We start from the raw sequence: 22,369 nt of genomic DNA on the forward strand, positions 1-22,369 counted from the left end.
AGGAAGCCTTATCATCCCTTTGAAACTTAGAAGCAGGCTTCAAAGAGATGGTTCGCTTATTATGTTTTTAAACTGGAAACTCATCAGGCCCCGCTGCAGCTCAGATAAGGTGTGAGGAAAGGAGGAGAGAACACTGCTGGGGGCAGGCATGTTTGGATACGTCATTTAGAGGCACCAGATGTGGTCAGGCAAAGTTTTCCTGTTTCCTCTTTCATCTGCGCGTGCCAGCGGAGCTCGGGGGTGCGCTTTGTGTTTGGGCGCGCGTCTGCGGCAGGGACAGAGCGGAGGACAGCGCCAGCGGAGTCCACCGGGCAAGGAGAAGCCATGTACAGGAGAAAGATGAGAGGGTAAAAGAAATCGCTGACAAAGCAAAAGAAATAAAAAGAAAAGAAAAGAAAAGAAAAGAAAAAAAAAAGCAGTCCAGCTTCAGCTCGGAGTTGTTGCTGCTGCTGGGACCCGAGGGCGTCGCTCGCTTCGCGGCCCCGGGGGAGGGCTCGGGCAGCGCTCTCAGCGGGACGGGACTTTGTCCCCGGGGTAGCCGCGGTGGGCGAGGCGCTGCGCTGGGCTCTGAGCCTGTCGGGGAAGCTCCCGGTGGTTTAGAAGCCGTCCCGAGAGCCATAAACCACTGAGCGGTGACAGGTACTGACAACAGCGCAGGGAAGGCGGCGGGCGCTGGGGAAGGGCTGAGGCGGATGCTGGGCTGCAGCAGAAACTGAAAATGCCTCTGCCCTATATATAACAGAGGTCTTGAGACAGCTGTTATCACCCAAAATAAAGTGTCTCAGACCATTTGCTGTTCCAGGGAGGCGGAAGTTTTAATGCGAAGTTTAGTAAAGAAGCGCCTCGGTTGCGTAGAGCATTAGCAAGGGACAAAAAATAGTGGGTTAAAGGAGTTTTGACAAATTTATGCTCATGTGTTTTTAGACATTGTCATTATTGTTATTATTATCTTGCAATGAGCAGAGTTTTAAATAGTTTCTAATAAAAAGTGTTAGAGGAAGGAAGGAAAATTATTAAATATCTATGATGGTGCAGCTTATTACGCAGTTTTAGTAAAAGAGATATTCATATTAGGAGCTGGTTTTTGTGAAAATTAGTACATTTAAAAATAATCTCATTGCGTTCCTGTTCAAGTTACGGGTAGTGGGACCATACAATAGGAAATGCATAAATAACACATTTTAAAATGTATTTTGTTGCCAGTCAATACATCTTCAAGGCTTAGTGCACATTTAATGCACGTAGCAGATGCATATTAATAAAAAAGAAAATAAAGCCTAGGAGATAGCTCCGTTGGCTGTCATCCCTCTGCTGTTTTCTGCCCTAATTCCCCTAAACATTTTGGGGTACAATCCACCTTTCGAATTATTAGTCATACTTTACAGTGCGTTTCTCTGCAGCTCTCAAATTCTGAAAGCATTACAAATTCACCTCTATGAGACTGACGAACCTGATTTAGAAAGAAAAATAATAATGTTTTCTTCTTTATATCTTTAATTATTTGCTGAGTATGAATTTTGTCTCATATTTGTATCAATAGCTGCTATGTGATCGATTTTTTTTGAGTTAGCCTCTATGTGTCTACCATGCATAACAACGCTGAATAGGAAGGACACTTGGTCATAACTACAAAAAATTTTAAAAAGAGTTGAGGTGACTGCATGAATTTTGGCAATGTATCTGTAAGCTCACAATTTAAGTATTCTCTTGTCTGACTTGGGGAGAAAAATGAATGCTGCCTTTCCGTATATATTCTATAGCATGTGAATGTGTTATAATGGTTTTAAAATTTCTCATTTGTCATTCTGGTAGTGTTGTTTAAATTTTCATTAATCTACTATTTAAGAATAGCAAGTAACAGCTGTAACTATTATTAATAAAAATACAGACTTTTGGTAATGTTTTACTAAGTTGATTACACCGTAAATTTCACTTGGTTCAACACATCCCTAAGGTGTCTGCATCTTGAAGATTAGTGTATTTCAAGATTGTTCTAAAGAAATAGCTTTATGTCCGTGAACACAGGACACCCGTTGCAATAGCTTGTCCAGAGTGCAATTTTTTATGGCCAAAACATAGGGAAGAGGGTGCTTAAGACCTGTTTAAGAAAGACTTGGAAGTTTTAACTTGTGTGTTATAATCTGATGGGAACATCTACAGGTACCTTTTGAACGAATCAGATCTCTGTAATCTCTTGTCACATTGCTATCCAAAACTTTAAAGGTATCTTCTGTAAAAATTAGATTAACTGACTTGGATTGAATATTGGGAGTTTAATGAATTTTCCTTGGTCAACTTCAAGTAGTCGCATATTTTATATATTTATTGTGAACATATGATATAGCTATATTATATATATATGTTCCCTAAAATTGAGTTTTATAGAAATTTAAGCTAATAGACATTAACTTCCAAACAACATAATACAAATAGAAAAAGTGCATCTCTTAACACCTCAAATGAGGAAGCATAAGCTTTGAGTCTGTGCTTCAATTTTGTCTTTGTGTTTTTTTAAACAACCTACTAAAGGAATTATGCATAATAATAAAATAGTAATTCCTGTGCCATAATTAAACATTTGGTGACATTTACATTTATTATTACATTTACATAAATTCAGTAGAAAGTCTGATAAATAAATCTGCATGTGTGGTTTCTTTGGTTGATATAAATGGAGTTTACATGGAGAAGATAAAGAGAGACACACCACGTGGTTTATAAACTGGTCTGTGTGCATAAATATTTTAATGTGAAGGAGGCTGGGATGAGGAAGAAGACAGGGTAAGAAGACAAAGCCTTCTGACTGACTCAGATAAATGAGGTGATAAGTCCTGCAGATAAAGAATACGTGACAGTTACTTTTTCTGCAACATTTCATTCATCCCTAGTTCAGACTGGGCGGTTTTGCAACTTTTTTGTTGTGTTTTTTGTTTGTTGGTTTGATTTGGGTTTTTGTTTATTTGTTGGTTTTTGTTACTAATAATTACTAGTCTGTAAAACAATTTAAAGGCTTATGGTTTCTCTCTTCAGAATCTGATCAGTTGTCTACTAGATTTACTCTCTATTATTCTAATGTGGAAAAACATATATCTGAAGTGCATTCTCATATAAATCTCTATATTAGGCAATTGTACAGAGGCTACATAGTGCCTCTGAAGACTTCATTATTTATGTATAATGGATAATTACTGAGTATAAAAGTAATACTGGCAGTCTTTGTAGAGGTCCTTAACTGACAATATTTAGAGGTCCTTTCTGAAATCAGAAAATATCCATCCCGGGAGTGGCATCTTTTGCATAAAGCACTTCTTTCCTCTTCTCTCATGTAGGGTGGTGCTGACTGTTCTAATCGTTATGAAAGTACAAACAGCAAGAGAATCCAGTAAGGAAAAATATTCAGCTTCATAGTGTATCAGTGCATTTATTTTCTTATTTTATTTTTTTGTATTAGTTTTTACAAAAATCACAACAGTTCCTTATATTGAAAAGAGCTACATGGGAGCTTTGTTAAAATGTCTGACACACAAAAAATATAGAGTTTTTAGAGATACTCCCACTGCTGGGGAAGAGGACAGGCATAGGGAAGGGGGAGGTGGTGAAAGTTTTTCATGCAGCTGTAGATGAGGGGAGGATTAACAGTTCAGCAGTTGGTTCCTTTAGTTCCTTGACCCTGCCTGGTGCCTGTCTCTCCATTTTCCTTTTGTTGCTGTCTCATGCTTTGCTCTTCTCAGTTCTCTGATTTCCTCCACCTTCCCCCTTTTTACTGGAATACTACCGAAAACAAAGTTGTAACCAGTGATTCCTTGAATTTTCTCTTCTGTTTCAGCATGTATATATCTAAGAGGGCATTAAGAAAACACTTTGATCCCCGCAATTATCCACGCGAGACATACCTACTCTGCGAGCTGCAGTGGCGTGGGAGTCACAAGTCTTGGCAACACTGGCTCAGAAATGATGATAGTAAAGATTGCCATGCGGAAAAGTACTTCCTGGAGGAAATCTTTGAGCCAAGAAGCTACAATATCTGTGACATGACCTGGTACCTGTCCTGGAGCCCCTGTGGGGAGTGCTGCGATATAATACAGGATTTCCTGGAGGAGCAGCCCAATGTGAACATAAACATACGCATAGCACGGCTCTACTACGCAGACCGTGCAAGCAACCGCAGAGGCCTGATGGAGCTTGCCAACTCTCCAGGAGTAAGCATTGAAATCATGGATGCCGACGGTAAGGTTTCCCATGCTTTGTGGGACTGGGCAGGGGTGAGCTGGTGAACCCTCTGCATGGGTGAATTGGGTATGGGCTTGCTTCTATGGTGCCCTGTGTCTACTCAGCTTCTTTGGGGGCACAGTCATCACCATGCAGCGAATGAGAGTCACATCTCAAAAAGAGATGTTTAAGTAGTGTGGGAGAAGAGGGACAGGACCCTCAGCATCCAGATCTGTATGAAAATTCTCCTTTGTTTAGAGATACCATCCTTACATCACTCCTGAGTGAATGGGGGATATGGTCCTTCTCCCTTGTCCTAAATGTAGTTGCTGGGATAAGGCTGGCTGAAGAACTCCTCTGTACTTAAGGGAGGGGAAAAAATTGCCCAGAGTAAATTGGTTCCAAATACGGAGTGGACAGCATCCATCAGCTGACCATGGCCAAGCTGTCTCTGTGATATGACACAAGGAAGAGCTTAAGAAGTCTTGTTCCCTGAGCTTCTCTCGTATCTGAATAAACTCAAGTTAATTATCTTGCCTTTATTTCTCCAGACTATAATGACTGTTGGGAGACCTTTATACAACCAGGTGTCTACTATCGTTTCTCACCCGAGAACTTTGAATCAGCAATAAGGAGGAATTGCTCACAGCTGGAAGATATCCTTCAGGTACACTCTGAGAGATAGAGGGCATCACATGAAACTATTTGCAGTCTGGGGCAACTGAGCTGTAAAGAGCAGGAAAGAAACCCTTGTTCACATGTAGCTCTAGCTGGACTTTAAAGAGTACTGCAGCAGGCTTTTGAGAAAAGTAATGCACTAAAAATCATGGGAACTGTCCTGGCTCACTGGAAGAGAAGCACTGTGGATATTTTTCCATTATATTGATGCCATACTGGTTTTTGCCTTCTTTTCTTTAAATGTTCTCTGTATTCCTTGTCTATATATTTGGAGCTCTGTAACCTATTATTGTATTCTAGCTAGTTTTCTCAGTACTTTTCTATGCCCTTTCCCAGGAAGGAAGACAAAACAAATTCCAGAGCTCCAAGCCCCAGGGGTACAAGGCCTATATCCTATCTTGGTTCTTCCTGGGAACCAAGGTTGAGAACAAGGTCTTTGAGACACATTTTCATAAACAAATACAGCTAGTACCAGGGGAGGGCTCCAGAGAAGGAACTTGACCTGGGAGGGGGCGGTGGGGAGGAGTTGCATTATCACTTGTCCTCCTAATTGGGGCTTTTCATCAGTGATGCTAATTTCCTAAAATAAATCAAAACTATATTCAACTCGTGTGGGGGGAGTTTTGTGGACATTCTCCATAAATGCCCCTGGAGGCCTCCAAATAAAAATGCATTTTTATATTACCTCCTACACTAAAATTACCCCAGGTTTCATTTTTAGTTTGAAAAAGGCATCAATATTATGAAGGAAGAGCTATGAGTGTAGTTTTTCTCCTTTGGGTTCCAGGGTGGGAAATTCCTTGATTTTTACCTGGAACTCAAGTCTCATCTCAGAAACCCTCCACCAGATTCCTTTTTAACCTGGATCTGAGCATGGGTTTCAGTTTGCTAAATGGGGCTACTCAGCCCCTTTCTCTCAATGTCTGCAGTGGTCTGACACACCTGACACCTAGTTACTGGGCTCCTGCATACTTCTTTAAAGACCCTTTCAAGTTCCATTCAGTAACTTCTGTGACTGGTTGGAAGGGTATAGTTGCTGTGAGATGAGAAAAGCTGTTCAAAACAGAATGTCTGTGCCCTGGGAAAATTCAGCCTTTGCTTTTGTTTTGTGCCAGACCTCCTGAAAGGCAGGAGAGAGAAAGGTGTGTTCAACAACACTGCTGAAAGCTTGTGGCCCTGGAGACAAGACACTTGGCATGGATGAATATGTCCACCTCCTTGGCTGGGAAGGACTGTATTTTAAAAAATTCTAGCAAAACTAATATAAGTGCTTCAGCATTTTGATTTCAATTTATTAGAATATTCTGACAAATTCTATTTTTAGCGAACGAAAGTGAAAGAAATCTACAGCTATATGGGGCATTGATTTTTTGGGAAATCCATTTTGTATGGCATATGTGGAAAAGTAACATATTGGGCTACTACAACTAACAGACTGCTTCTGCTGTGTTTCAAATCACAGCAGGTTCAAAGTGCAATTGGAGGATCTAAATGTCATACTTCTATTTCCATTTCAGGGTCTTCATTTGTAGAATCAAAGAATCACAGAATATCTCAAGTTGAAAGGGATCCAAAAGATCATGCAGTCCTCCTCGCATGACTATCTAAAACTAAACATGACTAAAATCATCATCCATGTTATAAACAGTTATGTAGTAGTTGACTTTCACTATAATTTGTTTGGTTGAATTACAAAATAGCAATTGTTTTTAGATAATTAGTGTAAGTCTCAAATTGCTTTTAAGTGTGGTAAAATTTGTAATTGCTTGTGGGCAATGTAAAAGGAGAAATAAGGCTTTTGCCAGATGTAAGTGGGCTTGTGAAAGGTGTATTTTAAGATATGATTATTATTGCAAAATGTATATAAAAGATAGCATAAGTGAAGAGCAGAAGACCATGAAGGAAGAGTACCAAGCTTAAAATGGCATCAGAAGACCACCCTAGACTGCCAATGTCTGCAACTATTGAATTGTGCAAATGCTGCAAAAATCTGAAGGAAGATTGTAGTCAACCAGCCCAAAATAAATCTGCAGAATCACGAGTAAGTAATACAACTGTAACGCTATAAAAGACTGCAGATAGAAGAGGTGTGTGTGCCTGGCTGTGGCCATGCACCCAGTGTATGCTGTAAGTTTTGCTTTATGATTATCTCCTATTATCATTTATTGAATCTCTTAAAAATGTTAGAGGAGTGGGCTTTGTTTCTGACATCAGAGTGAAGAACCTTTTCCTAATGTCCAGGCTGAACATCCACTAAAGCAGCTTCATTCCATTTACACCAGTCCTATCACTGATCAGTGCTTTCAGGATTACATAAATTGCAGGATTACCTGGTCCCAGGTGGAGAATCCAGCACTTGCTCTTGTAATATTTCATACAATTGGTGTCTGCTCAGCTCTTCAGTATCCAGATCTCTCTGCAGGGCCTCTTTACCCTCAAGGGAATCCAAAGATCCTCCTAGTTTAATATAATTTAATATCATTGGCAGGATTACTTAGTTTTGGTTCCTACATTTGATTCTCCCATAGAGATGATTTATAAGAACGTTTAAGATCCCTGGCTGTGAAAATGAGCCCCATAGAACCCTAGTGGTGGCAGTCACTAGTCTGATGTAAACTCATTTGCTGTCACTTTTGAGCCATCAGCCAGCTGCTCCCCCAGAGCCCCATGGCCTCATCTCGCTGTGTGCTGGACATTTCATCCTGAAGGAGAAGTACTGAGGCCTCAACAATGGGCCTTGAGCCCCACTAACAAAGTGCTGTTAGCAATATGGCACATGTATCCTTTCTTTGGTGAAACATGTAGTCACCTTTCTGTATTTAGAATCTGGACAAGGCTAGGTCTGTTTTGTACTACCTCTATTTTTCTATCTTTCCTTCTTCCTTTCTCCCTCTGCTTAAAATTTTAACTCGCTACTGCCACAGGCTGCCCAGAGATCTCTGCTGCCACATGTTGTTCAGAAAGGTTTAATCTGCAGGCTGTTCAGAAACCTTTAAATTGTTGCTGGTACAGGCTGTTGAACTGATAATATGGTTGTAATTGCTGCAGCCTATAAATAAAACTTTCTAGTTGATTACTTGGTGGTGTTTTGTCTTAATTTAGCCCAAGGCCAAATTTTGGCTACCTCAGAGTTGGTAGTCCAGGACATGCCTCTCAGGACCAGATAATTGTCTCTCAGAATAACCCACATAACTTTACCAGGCACTGAAGTGAGACCAGCAGGCCTGTAATTACCAGGGTCTTCCTTCTTACCATTCTTGAAACGTTGGAACAACACTCATCTTCCACTTCACCTGGAACCTTTCCAGACTCCCAAGACCACTGAAAAACAACTCAAGGTCCTGCATTGATGGTGGTCAGCTCCTTCAGAGCCTTGGGATGAACCCTGCCAGGCCCCACAGATTTGTGCACATCCATTGCGGGCAGCCGCTCTTGGACCAGCTCCAAGCTGACTCGGGGTTTGTCATCCCCTCAGCTTGGTCTTCCAGCACTGGGGTCCTGGGCTCCCAGGGCCCATCATCTGGCCAGAGATGGGCAGGATGCCAAAAGGAGCAGCTCTGGAGACTTGCTGTCTTCTCTGATAGCCTTGTTTCCCACCTCATGATTTAAGATGAACAGAAGTGAACTTAAAACTACAGAAAAGGCCCCAGCAGGTCAGAAGCACAGTCCAGGCACTGTATCTAGCAGTGACAGGGGTTGTTTTCTACAGAGAGCAGACAGTTCTGGCCAGCTGTGGTTTGTCATTATCTGTCCCACTGCCTCAATACCCACAATGACTGCATTTGGGAACCCTGCATCTCACCTTTAGTGTCCATATATGGACTAGTTTCACCCTGTCCTGCCATGTGCATCCACAGTTTACTGGAGCAGAAAATTCCAGAATCTTGTCTCTGTTTTAGACTGATCAACTAATCACGGTAAGTGTCAGTTCTTGCTGTAATAATGTCATCATTAATCACTGAAACACTAGTCTGCATTAGAAAGACTGTGCTAACCTAGAGGATTTTCCACTGTTTCAGTGGGAGCTCTAGCATTTAACCAGCAGCAGCACTTGTTTAAAACTCAGCTTCAAAAGTCCACAGATGCTCTGCTGAACAGAAGCAAATCTTCCATCCACCAAGAGGTGTGACTGTGGAATGATAATTACAGTACCCATGGTCATTGTATTTCAGCATCTCCTCTCAGATAGCTAAAAGAACTAAGTAATTATTTTTATTTGCAAGTCCATCCTGGAACTAGGCCACAAGATGGAGACCCCTTATGCTTTTAAGATGTTTTTAAAGAGGCAGATAAAAGTGATCACAAAAGTTGTTATGGGGGGGTGGGAAAGAGAAACACAGATGATGTGAAACTGCTGAACAAAATTTATAAACTGTACCAAGTGTTTCCCTTTCAGTCTCCAATCTAACTAATTGTTGGCACAGGCTGCCAAACAAAGGATATCACAATAAAACCTCCCCAGCAGCTTTGGGGGTGGTTGTTGATGCCCTCTCCATGCCAAGATTCATTTTCCTTGTGTTTACACTGTCCTGTTGAACTTGTCTTGCCATGCTCAGCCTGTTTGCATCACAACCAGCTTTTGTCCAAAGCAAGCTTGTGACATTCCAAGGTCACGAGCAAGGAAGAACCACAGATTGTTTTCACAATAAAAAAATAACAAAAGAAACAAAAGAATTATTATAGCCTGTGCCTCTTGTGGCCCTGAGGACTAAAAAGAAGAAGAAAAAAATTGGTTATCTTGACTGCCCTCACTTGTGGTTTCCACTGACACACACCCACAGAAGGCCCAGGAACTGATATGTTTAGTATGGACTGCAGTGAAGAAAATTAACTCCATCCTTGATGGTGCCTAATGGTTGTAATGCCTGGTCCTGGTAGATGTTTTCTGCTTTTGATGGAGGCTTTGTCTCCCATGACAACTACATTTTCCAGGTGAATTTTGGAGAGAGTTTAGCCATATATTGTTGTCATTGAGCAATCCCTGAGTAGCTGGAAAAGAAAATCTCAGAGCTGCAAGTTCCTAGAGCTGCTCTGAACACTCTCCTTGGTACAACCTATAGAAAATCATTGCTTTCTCTCAAGTGAAGCCTACCTGGTTATGTGGTCCCTCTCATATTTAAAGCTCTGCAGGTTGTGTAATGACTGACTCAGGCTCTCAAGCAGGACATGGACACCAATCCCCAAAGGGTTTGGGGTACTTATTGTTCTGTTTCATGCTTTGACAAAGTGTGTACATTGAAACAAAGACACAGAACTGAAGCAAAATCACAAAGATAAATATACAGAACTTCTGTGACTCAAAGTAGTGTGAGAAGACTGTAGGACTGCTTAGAGTAGGAAAACATTCCAAAATACAGATATGTTCACTTGCAGCTTTTTCTTTCCACACTGACTCCTCATGAAGTGTCTTTAATGAGCTGGGAAATTATTTGATTTCTACAACCTCACCAGTTAATGTGAAAGAATTATATTACAAGGATATCAGGATGTTTTGCTACTGAAGTAAACACGCAGATAAATCCTTTCCCCTAGCCAATTATTTTTCACTCTGCCTGGATCAGAGCCCTGCCTGCACATCCTTGTGGCTGGCTGCCATTCCACTTCACTGTTCAGAGTCAGCCTTGTAAAACTCACCCAGTAGTGGCAGGGTGCCACCAGTTATCTTAATCTCTTGTGTTTCGGTTTCCACATACGGGAAGCTGAGCAAGTCTCGGTAAAGCACGGTGATGCTGTGCAGACTGCAGAGGAAATGAAAGCAAAGGTATTGGGAGAGATAAAAGAGTCATGGGTGAGTGTGATTATCAGAGTTGCAAAGTAATATGCGAACAAGGAGGAGTATTTGTGTATCTACAAGCTTGTTTTTATATGCGTTATTGCATTATTGTGCATACACATACCCATAAATATCTTCATGAGTGTGACTGCATATGTAGACGTTCATACTTAAACACATTTTGGCCTTTTTTAAATATGGAGGTCACAGAATAAATCTCAAAAGGCTCTGTGTGGTTTTTCTTTCCAGAAAAAAATATACATACCTACTGAGAAAACTCCATTAAATCCAAGTAAACACACAGTGGATTTTCCTTTTACTGTCACATGTGTCAGCAGCAGAACACTTGAACTAACACAGGATTTACCATTCAAATTAAGTCCAGGAGGCAGCCTGTTAGTGGAGGCTGAGACTTAAGCCTCTGTAGCATAAAACCCAGGCTTTTGTCACATCTAAATTTAACCTTTCTCTCTGCTTCCAGACTATGGTTCTCACCTCTTTCCAATAGATTATCCAGCCAGAGAATAAAAAGCTCAGTACCTATAAAATCTTCAGAGATCTGCAGACTAGGATCTTAGCTGATTCAAACCTTGTCCCTTTTTATCTTCTTTGATGTCTGGTTTAACTTTTCTTCTGTGCTCCTCTTTCTCCTTTAACCTGGCCATCTTCCCTAATTTCATCCACATATTTCCATTTCTAGAACTCTGTCTCAGTCCCCATTTGTTACCAGATGCATTCCTTGGGTTGGGAGTGTCAGATAAGCTAAAAGATGCTTGAGAAAAGGGAGTGGTACATCAGCAGACAACACCTCTGAAATAGTCATGCTGCAGACCTGTTTTGCTGCAGTCTCTTTCCTGGGAGACATCTGAAGGGACCTAGCTCCCTGATGCTCTGTCCACCTCTCTGTCACTCAGTGTGCATCCTGAAGGCCCTTTGTAAAATGTTCTGAAGAAATTGTGGTGCTTTTAGATTATTTTCCCTGGTGAATCTTGTCATATGTACACAGCATGAATCTACAACCACCAAAGGGAATATTCTCATGAAGGTCTAAGGAACCTGGTGCTTAAAGGAGACATGAGTAAGTGTCTCTCCACCATTCTATGTACCCTTTGCTATGTATGTCCCTCCAAAATGCATTCAGGTTCATGAGGCATACATATGAGTGCGGTGGTTATTAAGAAAAAAAAAATCCTTTTGCTGGAGTGGTTGAGATATATTCAGATGTTACCAACAGCTCAACATCACAAACCACTTTCACATTTATTTCTTACATGACCATAAGCAGCATCTGTAAGGGGACATAATTAACTGCATGAGAAGTAGAATAAAAAATTTTACCACAGTTGTATGAGTAATACAATACTCCACCTATATAGATAACCCTTGCTACAGGCATGTAACAATTTAAAGGGATACTGGATTACTACTGGTTGCTCATAAAAACTGAAGAACAAGTTTCCCACCTAGTTGTATGATCTTTCTGAAGGTCATCATCCTCCTCTTGACTCACTGAAGCCTGGTCCCCACAAACAGAATGTGCAAGTTCTTCTAGAAGTATGAAAATTCACTTGACTTCCTGATTTTATTAGGGTTAAAGCAACTACTGAATTTGGAAGGTATTTGTCTTCTCACATTAGGCTAACAGAGCAATATTTGAGATTTTTTTTTTTTTTTCATTTTGGCTTTCCACCATCTCATACAGCACATTCGGCTTCCTGGAGACACCTGAAAATGTTGCATTGCTGATTCCTTGATTCATTGCTTGGACATTTTTCTTTCTCCACTTTCTGTGGCACGTTGCTGGTTTTCTGTCAGGAACTACTGCTGCTAGTGAAGACATTCCTTGCAGATCAGACTAATAATCTCTAAGCCTAATTCACACCTGCTTATTTATAAATATGTACTGTAAGGATAGGGCAGTAAAGGGAGTGCTACAGCACCAAAGCATTCCTCCTCTCACTGAGAATCACGCCCACGAACTCAAAACCATATTAGCCAATCATGTTTTTATTTCAACAATATCTTGAGTGTTTGAGTTGCTCCCCTTCACTCTTCTATGGTAGGAAATAATGCAACCACCAGGGAACAATTCTGTGTTGAGAAGTGAGTAGTGACCTTGCAGCAGAAGAGGCCCCGAGGGCAGACTCTGTGTTGGCACTGCCTGATGACCTGCCACAGCCAGTCTTCTCCTTGACAGAGAATCCTGCCTGAATCCCTACTCCCTCTGAACTTCACCATTCATATACACTTCTGGGTTTTTTCCTGCCCTGGCAGAAAACGGAATACTTTTTGACAATAGAATATTTGAAAGCTTTCTGCAGAGAATACAAATAAATCACTCCCTTAGCTTTAAAATCCCACATCCGGCTTGGCACCAAGGAAGTCAGTTTCTACATCATGCATCAGGCCAAAAAGAATTGTGTCACAAAACCAGAAAAAACAGTGACAGAGACTGATTCTACCTAAGCCATGTGAAGAATTCTTTTGTAACCCCTTTCCTCTGCAAGCCAGTTTTGGGTGTGTCAGAGAAAAGCTTCTCACTAGAAACCAGCATTGTTTCAGTAATTTTTCAGATTAAATGGGAAATATTCTTTTGCTGCATCTTGTGAGAATTACAGAACTGATCACAGTAAAGTAATGCCCAGTTCATAATGCTGAGCAAATTTCTCAGGGCCCTGGAAAATGCCTGTTCTATTTGCATTAGTGAACTGATATCATGACCATTAGCTTCTGCAGATACTCCACAGATGGCTCAGATCTTGCTCTCCTGTCCACATGAGTACAGAGATCTTCTCAGTTGTGATATTTCAAAAATATCTGGATGTTCCCTCACAACAGGGTGTCCACTGCCAAACTCTCCTGGAGGGTGGGAAGTTTGCTTAGAGTCAACCTGAGGGTGGCTGCCCAGTCAGTGACCACAGCTCAGTGGCCACACACATTGAGTGTCTTCCTTGATTACGGGAGGACTCAGGTGCAAGGGGGGTGTGAGTGGTCCTTGGAACTCCACAGGAGAAGTCCCATGAAGGGAAATGGCAGTAACCACCATCACCTGCTGGAGTTCCACAGACTCACAGGTTTTGCACATGATGTTTTCTGTTTACCTCTTTCCACTGGGCTCCGTTCAACTTCCTCGTGGCATCTGGGTGTCAGAAAAGTGACATGCCATGCCTCAGCTATGTGGCTTGGTGCCATTTGTGTGGGTGCTTTTCTCTCTTGTCGCATTGGGGTGACTAGAGAAGATTTGCTTTTCTGTTCTGGAGCCAGAGTTTAAAAAGAAATGTAATTTTTGTCTGCACTGCAAGAAGTGGCTCACCTGTCAATCCCATCTTCTGGAAGGTAACCTTGTGCTCAAGGCCAGATCCATTTCTGAGCGGGATCACCCCCTTTTGCAGTTCTTTGCTGTCAGGGGCTTGCTTTCAGCTTCAGCCAGCGGGATAGTGCAAGTAACTGTGAAGAAAGTCACCATAAGGAAATACTCAGCGAATCAGCAGCATTAATAAGGCCCAAAGATCATTATTATGATTCAGGAACAGAAACTGAAACTAAGGTAAGACTTATAAAGGCACACCAGTCTCCCAGGAATCAACAAACAAGTCCAGAAATACCCATGGCTGCTGTCAGTGTCAGAGGTAAGTACATTTATGTGAAAGGCAGGCCTATTTCTCCATAATCAAGATATTTACTATAGTTGTATCTAAAGGACTGGAGTGTAGACACAAATGTGTTTTGTTGGCATGAGAATACAGAGGAGTCAGATGTGGATTTGTGTTTTATGTCTTTGAATACATTACTGTATCTTGAGTTTTGGGTCCAGCTTCAAAATATTAATATAATTTTGTTAACCTTGGTATGGCAGGAAGAATTCAAAATCCAAAAGAACTTTTATTGAGAAAAGGTATATCAAAGGCATTTGAAAATGGAGCAATTTAGTTAGCTTATGTATTCATCTATTTTATTTTCATTGTGGTAAATAACTACAATATTCCTAAAGAATCAGAGCAATAAGTCCGTGCAAGCAGTTGATCTTGTCTCTGTTGATGTGGAAAGCTATTTTTTTTCATATTAAAACATAATTTTACTCTGTATAATTCAGAATTTCTCATCTGCAAGACCTAAGCTGAAGAAAAAGGCCTTTAGTATCTTAATTCTAAATAAATTTTAAGAGAAATCTTTATTATATTATGTATAATTCATAAAACAAAAAAGAAAAATGAAAATAATTATTTTAATTTTATATACACTTTAAAAAAATTACCAAATAAAATGATGGTTCCTAGATCCTTAAGTTTCCTATTGGTGGATTTTTACCACCACTTATTTATTTAAATAAATAGGTAGCCTTGATCACTTCAATTGTTTTCCTCTAGACCCTCAGCCGGGAAGGGATGAATAAGTCATGGGGTCGAAGTTGCTTGCCACCCTGGAAGATAAAATGTGTATAATCAGGCAGGTCTGTTTTGCCACCCTGTAAAGGAGGGTATCTGTTACCCTCTTTTCTATACCAGCATTTTTTTCCTGATTTTTTTTTTTTTTTTTAGTGTTTTAGAAAGTTACATATTAAGTAAAGATGGAAAGTTGGTTGTGGAAATGGCTTTGTCTAGATTGCCGAGATTATGAGTATCAATGAGAAAATGGCTCAAGCTTTGCCTGTCTCATAGAAATGGTTTGGAAGTTTTAAAGGGATAAGACATTTGATTCTGCTCTTTGATTAGTCAGGGAAAAGCAGATGCAGCACTGCTGAAATCAGGGAATTTAAACTTGAGTGTTCACACAATCAATGATAATGTGCTAAACTGAGCAAGGATTCGTGTACAAAATATTTTAAACAACCATCAAGTTCAACCTCCAGGTAGGAATCCACATGTCCAGCATCCCAGAGTGCCTATCCTGCTGTGCAGTGATTACTTATTGACCTCTTTTAGAGAAAAGAGATTTGTAAGGGAGTGTATAGAACTGAAAGGGGTCTGGACAGAAAGGGGAGAGGAAATTTTGTTTTCTGACCTGCTATCGTCAGTGATTCACGAATCTTTTCTACACAGGTCCCTCACCCAGAGAGAACACCCAAGGGTAAGAGATGTAGCTCTGTCACTCACTGCTGCCTGAGCTACTTGGCAATTTCCAGAGACAGCCTTGTGCCTTGTTTTATTCTTACTATCCCTTTCCTCAATCTTCCTTTTCCAGTTGCCTTACTGCTTTGACTGGTGCTGATCTCTGAGTGGCGATGCGATGAGGTTGCTTACTCACCCAACAGTTCTCAAGGAGGTGCTGGGGGTGTTCTGAAGTTTTCATCAAATTCCAATTTTAGATCGCTAAATCACAGCATTCTTCAAGCTGCTCATTTCTGATGGGAAAAGCTGGGAGTGGGAGTCCAACATCATTGATGTGCTGGGATCACAGAAGTGCTGGGATCACAGTACTGCTGGTACTCTTCTTCAGGTGGAAGATACAGCCAAGAGACTTCCAAAGGAATTATTGGCCCAGACAAAATGGACGGGTGGTGTACCTGCTGTATGAAATCAGGTGGAGAAGAGGTTCCATCTGGAGGAACTGGTGCTTGAACAACCACGAACAACATGCTGAAGTCAACTTCCTGGAAAATCATTTCAATGACAGGCCACAAACTCCTTGCTCCATCACCTGGTTCCTTTCAACTAGTCCCTGTGGAAAGTGCTCCAGAAGGATTCTGGATTTCCTGAGGTCGCACCCTAATGTGACCTTGGTAATATATGCAGCCAAGCTGTTTAGGCACCATGATATCCGCAACCGACAAGGCCTCCGCAACCTGAAAATGAATGGAGTCACCATCCGTATCATGAATCTTGAAGGTAACCCAGCTGCTCTTTGCCTAAGTGTGGATTGAAAGTTCTATGTGCACTCTTAGTTTGTAACACAGGAGATGACTGGCTTTCGGGAGGACTAGCGAGTGCAAAAATGTCACTCTCTTCTGCCTTATTTCTTCCCCAATCCTGTACAGCAGCAGGACCAGCATGGTCATTTCCTCTTGCCAAATCTGAACATGGAGGGTTGGACGTTTCTCTAGCTATCTGCACCTCCGTTATATGCAGTGTAAAATCCTGGGCAAGACAGAACCTGTCCCTCCTAGAATACACATGTAGATCAGCTTGCCAGCTGCATCAAGTAACTGGTTTCCCTTGCTAGCTGGAGAAAAGAAGGAAACTTGTCTAAAGGACACTTTCAGATGATGCATCACAGAAGATGTGTCTTGCACGTGTCTTGCCTTTTTGTGTGTGTATCTTGCTTGCCTGGTGATGCTTGGCTGTAAAAACAGACAAGCAGCTCACAAAAAGGAATGTGAGGAATGTATATTTGAAGAGATGAACCTCAAGCACCTGTGTGGATACTTACCACTGGAGTGTGGAATTATGAAACCCACCAGATCAAATGTAATCTTAAAGGACATTGCTTGTATTGGGGGCACTACCTCTGGGATTATAGTACCAGAGCACTGACAGAAGCTCTGGCCATACTGTCAACACTAAAGTCAATATGAAACTGTTAAATGTTAGAGTGCTCACTCCAAGTTTTCCCTGATCATTGGGATAAGTCAGACAGATTAATGATTGAAGCAACTTGTCTTACCAAAGCTGTGTTTTCAAGCACAAGGCTGCCAAAAGGAAAACCTGACCAACTCTGACTGCATGTCCCACTTCCCTTTTCACTCCTGGCACTTGCTGACTCCTTCTCTCTTGGCTTTAAGCCAGAGCATGCTATTTGTGATAAAGGTTGCCCAAGCCACCACAATGATCAATTTCTCTCTCTGTCAATTCATTTTTAGACATATTGATACTCTGTAGAGTTTTGGTTCCCCTTTCCACTAACTTATTTGTGTAGATATTTGTGTACCCCTTGTATGAGTATTTTCATACTTTACTTTATTCTTACTGAGAAACAAATGACTCACTGACATGTTAATGAAGAAAGAATTGGGCATCCTTTCATCAAGAGTGATTGGGTGTCTCTCTTCTTAGATTACAGGTACTGCTGGAGAAATTTTGTTGCATACCAAGCTGGAGAAGATGATTATTGTCCCCAGAACGTCACTGTATACTTCCTTCTTAATTGCACAGAACTCTTTCGTATATTTTTGGTAAGTAGACACCTGAAGAAAACACCTAGAGCAAAAATAAATGCAAAAAATCCAAGGAAAAGGAGATTTGAATGATCCCAGAAATAGTGTTAGCAGAAATGATGGTAGGAAAAATAAGCATGGTCTTGAAGCTGCATAAGCAGAGAGCCAAGCAGGCAAGAGATTGCCAGAGAACTATGCTGCTACATTGTGCCTCTGTGGCCAGGAGCAGAGAAGAGATTTAGCAGTACTCTCAGATTTTAACTAAGGAAATTATTTCAACCCTTTGCATGAATCAGCTACCAGTTCATTAGCTCGAAGCTTATGGGATCTATTTGACCCCAAAAGCTCCTTCAGCTCTGTAATTATGATTCAAATATTCTCTTTTTGCCTCAAGGCAGAGCCATGGATTTCAGTTAAGTTCTGAGCAAGTTCAAAAGCCCAGATGGGTGGATTTACCTTCAGGATCAGAGTTTACATGTTAGAGTATAATATGACCAAGATCTGCTTTCCATTTTTCTTGCAATCCATACAACTGCAGAAGTTATTTGTACAGCCTGATATCCTACTCAGAAAGAGAAAGTGTTCTACTGAACAGGAGAGAAGACCAGGACTGGAGTAAACTGTGGGGCTCAGCCACCCTTTGTGGGGCAAGCCAGTTCTTGCTTGAACTGATCCCTCTGTGCAGAATGGATGGCAGGAGGTGGAGGAAGGGATGAACAAAACCGCTAGCAGGAACTTAGAGTGACAGACACAAAGTGGTACAGACAGGAATTTAGAGCCACAGACACAAACATAACCTGTTTGAATGATGCTGTGATTGCCTTGATTTATTTCTGGCTGAGGAAAAGGTACACATTACACTTCATTTCAGCTCCATCCACTCCAAACATTACATAGGACTTTCAGTACCTCAACACCTGACCTTTCCATTTCTTGTCTGAGTAAGACATTCAGATGACAGGATATACACAGTCAGTAGTAATGTCCAGTCAATCAGCTGATCTAACAAAGCACTTCATGCAATGCAATGGTTCAGGAGACATTTTCCCCTTGGCTTTCAGCCTTTCTGAGTCTCCTAATGCCCGAGATGATTAAATAATTCAGCAGCTTACGCACGATCAGGTGCATGGTGTGATGCCTGCCAGGAGCTGAGCAGAGCTGTCAGTGAAATGCTCGGGAGCGCTGACAAGCCGTGCTGACTCAGCACGGTTCCTGTACAGTACAGCAGCACAAGGGGAATCTGCCCTTCAGGTCTTGGTTTTAAAGAGCCAGATAACAAATTGCCTGTCCCAGCCAGGCAACCTTGATGGTTTCTGCAGAGTCCTGCTGGCTGGGAAGCCTGCTGGAAATCAGGCACTTGCTCAACTGCTCTGCTGTCACAGCTAAACACAAGCCACCCCTCAAATAAGGTGAACAGGGCCCATCATCAGTAGCTCTGACTAACTACCAGCCCTCCACAGCAGGAATGGGAATGTCTGTGCGCAGCCCTTTTGAACACCCTGCCCTGTTGTACTAATTATGCAGAGGTGTAATGAGGTGAGTGAGTGCTCCAGAGAAATACACATACACACTGTTGCATTGTGAAAAACGCCAATCACTTGGTTTTTAAAAATTTAAAAGTTTAATAATAAAAAAATGGTTATAAAGATAGTAATACAATTAGAGTAATAAAGTTTAGAGTTAGGACAATTACAAGACAATAAAAAGCAAAGAATTACAGATGTCCAGATACTCTTGGACACTAAGTCACAAAAAGCATGTCTTGTGAGCAAAGGAATAACCTTAAAAGCAATAGCCTGTTGCATATTCATATATCTCATACATGATGCATAAATTCCTTGCAAATTTAGAACTTTTCTGGTTTTTGTCAACTTCCCCTTAATCCTGGTGATCACATAAAGATGGAGAAAAGGTGGAAGAATGTTTATCTTTTCTGATAAGGAGGTTGTAACTCTTTATGGGCCCCAAGTCACTGTCATCTCTGTGTGAAGAGTTTCTTGATTATCTCATCTCTTGCTGGAGCTAGTAAAAAAAATCCTACATTGCAGAGTTTCTATTTCAACATTATGTTGTAACCTAAAACTATATTTAACACATTACTTAAGATAATTAATACAGCATAACTTTCTAACATTACACATATAATTTTCATTGTAACATTTGCAAAAAGCCAGTCATAGAATATGCATTTTTCACATACATCAAGCCCTGGCCTCCCGGGCAGAAGAAAAACATTGAGGAACCAGAGGGGATTTGGTGGAGTCCCCCTGCAAAGGGCAGGGGATGGGGGCACTTGCCCTTCCAGGAGAGGCTGAGTGAACAGGCTTTCCTTGACCTATAGAGAAGGTGTCTAAGTGGATCTTAGTGCAAAACTGCAGTTTTCCACTACATAAAAGCAATAAAGACACAGCCAAACTCTCCTCGATGCACAGAGAGAAAACAAGGTAACACACACATGCTGCAATGAGGGAAATTCCAACAGGATAGAAGGAAAAAGTCCCCCCTGACAATGGTGCTGTGCTGGAACCTGGAGAGGCTGTTACCTCCATCCTGGGAGACACTGAGAACTTTCCTCTGAGCTGTCAGATCCAGTCTTGGAGTTAGCCATGCTGCAAACTTGGTGTGGTTCTAGAAACCTCTGGGGGGGCCTCTCTAATGCCCTCAAAAATCTGTCTTTCCACAGGATCCAACTCCCTTTCCCCTGCATTCAGCTATGCAAGTTGCCACCTTTTAAATGTTCCTGTTTCTAAATGATCTGACACTTCTGGCGTACATGGCACAGTAAATTATGAAGTGCTACTCTGTTGTCTGGAAAAATGTATCTCAAGGGAGATTATTTAACACACTGAAGGAGGATCAGAGTGATCTCCTGGAACAGATGCTTTATTTTCAAATTCTCTATCATGCTGAAGAGACAGCTTAAGCTTTTGGTATCTTATTTTTAACCTTTTTTTTCTTCCTCCTAGGGGCTTCCTCCACTTCTGGCGAACTGAATGCTAACAGGCATCACCACCATGCTTTCAAGCTCAGTCTGTGCATCAATACAAGACCAGAAAAGCCAGTCCCTGTCAGTCTTTTCTTCTGCAGCCTTGCTAAGTTTCTTGCTGCCACCAGAGAAGACTCCTATCATTATCTGGGCATTGCTAAGTATTGAACAGAACAGAAGGAGAACATGAGAAGCCATCAGGAAGCTTGGATGATGCTCTCATGATGTAGAGACCAGGACATTCTGGTCTTTACAGACCTTTTTGGGAGCCCAGTGGGGATGGAGACCATGCCCCATAATCAGGTCTTCCACATCTGCAGATTCTGCAATCATATTCTGCAAGTGTCCTCTTGAGAGGCCAGCTTGTAACATTTTTCATGCTCTGATCTGTTCCAAAGAAGTAATCAGCCATGGATTCTTGCTTTCATAATTTCTTATGAAGATTACTTTTATGGCTATATGTGGATATTTCAGAATATATTTCCTATTATTAAAATATTTATGCAATACTGTAATAATACTTACTTTTAATGTTTTATTTATGAGTGTAAACTTTATTTATTACTGTAAAACCAGTGTAATAAAATGGAAGATGTCAACACTGTGGAAACTTTGCTTTTCTTGTTCAGCTCCTTGGTAGACAACCTTCCCTTGTAATTCCACACTCTGGAGACATAGGTGTTCATTGCAAATGGGGAAACAAAGTAAAAAGGTCTCTGCTTTTCCAGCTGGAAACACAGAGTGGAATGGTGAAGTAGGAGATATTGAAAGCTCTGAGCTCTCTCTACTGGAAGAAGGCAAAAAGAAGGTGCAGGTGTGTTGGGTTTTGCAGCAGTTTTGAATTTGAACAGCAAATAATTTAGATAATCTGAATGAATCGTGTGGGGAGCTCCATGTGTCATGATTCCCAACCTCTTCAAGCAGGAGACCCACTGTGTGATCCCACTGGGAATGTGCTGATGCTGGGATCCACAACATGCACAAATGATAACTTGAAGAACAAGACAGGGGCTGGTGGGAACTGTGCCTATCTCTTTGAGTTTACTTATGCTTATAGCATCCTTTGGCCATGCCAAAATCTCCAGATGTTTAGCAGATTATTGAGACAGCCAGAAAAGCTGCAGGCTGAGGAAGCAGCTCCAGTCCCCACAGTGTGGGAGTGTATCTAAGTTTGAGCACAGCTGGCTGGGAAGTGTCTCCTACATTAGTCAAATAAAACAAATCCTGACAATGTATAGCACAGCTAAAGTTTTCTTCTCCCTGTCCAGGGCCTCATACTGGATGTCACATGCTGGCTTTCTGGAGATTATAGTGTTTACTCCTTGTTTCCTTCAGGAGCAATCAAATCACTTGATCAGCATGCAGCTTAGTACAGCAGGGTCCATAACCATTTTCATGCCCAGTGCTCAGCCCTTTCCACTGAAGGCCACAGGACAAACTTTCTCTGGTCTGCTTGGAAGCTTGCCAGTTCCAAGTCAGCCCAGTGAAGTTTTTCACACTAGTCTTGTCTGCCAGAGTGAATTTGCAATCTGCTGTATCTCTGCTGTGCCCCTACTGGCATGTGAAGCCTAGAGGTGGGTCTGCCACACTGGTAGCCTTTCAAGGTAACCACAGAAGGCAGCTGGTCTGCTCT

The 22,369-nt window shown here is 41.4% G+C and overlaps 1 protein-coding gene across 1 annotated transcript; it reads left to right on the forward strand.

The window, feature by feature from the left end:
* Window positions 1-214: 214 nt before the first annotated feature.
* On the forward strand, window positions 215-20,743 carry LOC110472351 (DNA dC->dU-editing enzyme APOBEC-3F). The gene is made up of 12 exons (XM_077790445.1): window positions 215-347; window positions 3,827-4,227; window positions 4,761-4,876; window positions 5,224-5,355; window positions 8,787-8,804; window positions 9,766-9,819; window positions 14,067-14,207; window positions 15,583-15,595; window positions 15,700-15,727; window positions 16,097-16,485; window positions 17,650-17,768; window positions 20,717-20,743. Exons 1-12 carry the CDS (start codon window positions 325-327, stop codon window positions 20,741-20,743), a joined length of 1,461 nt encoding a protein of 486 aa, XP_077646571.1. The 5' UTR covers window positions 215-324.
* Window positions 20,744-22,369: the final 1,626 nt, after the last annotated feature.

This window comes from Lonchura striata, chromosome 2, assembly GCF_046129695.1.
Source record: "Lonchura striata isolate bLonStr1 chromosome 2, bLonStr1.mat, whole genome shotgun sequence".
In the NCBI taxonomy this organism is placed as follows: Eukaryota; Metazoa; Chordata; class Aves; order Passeriformes; family Estrildidae; genus Lonchura; species Lonchura striata.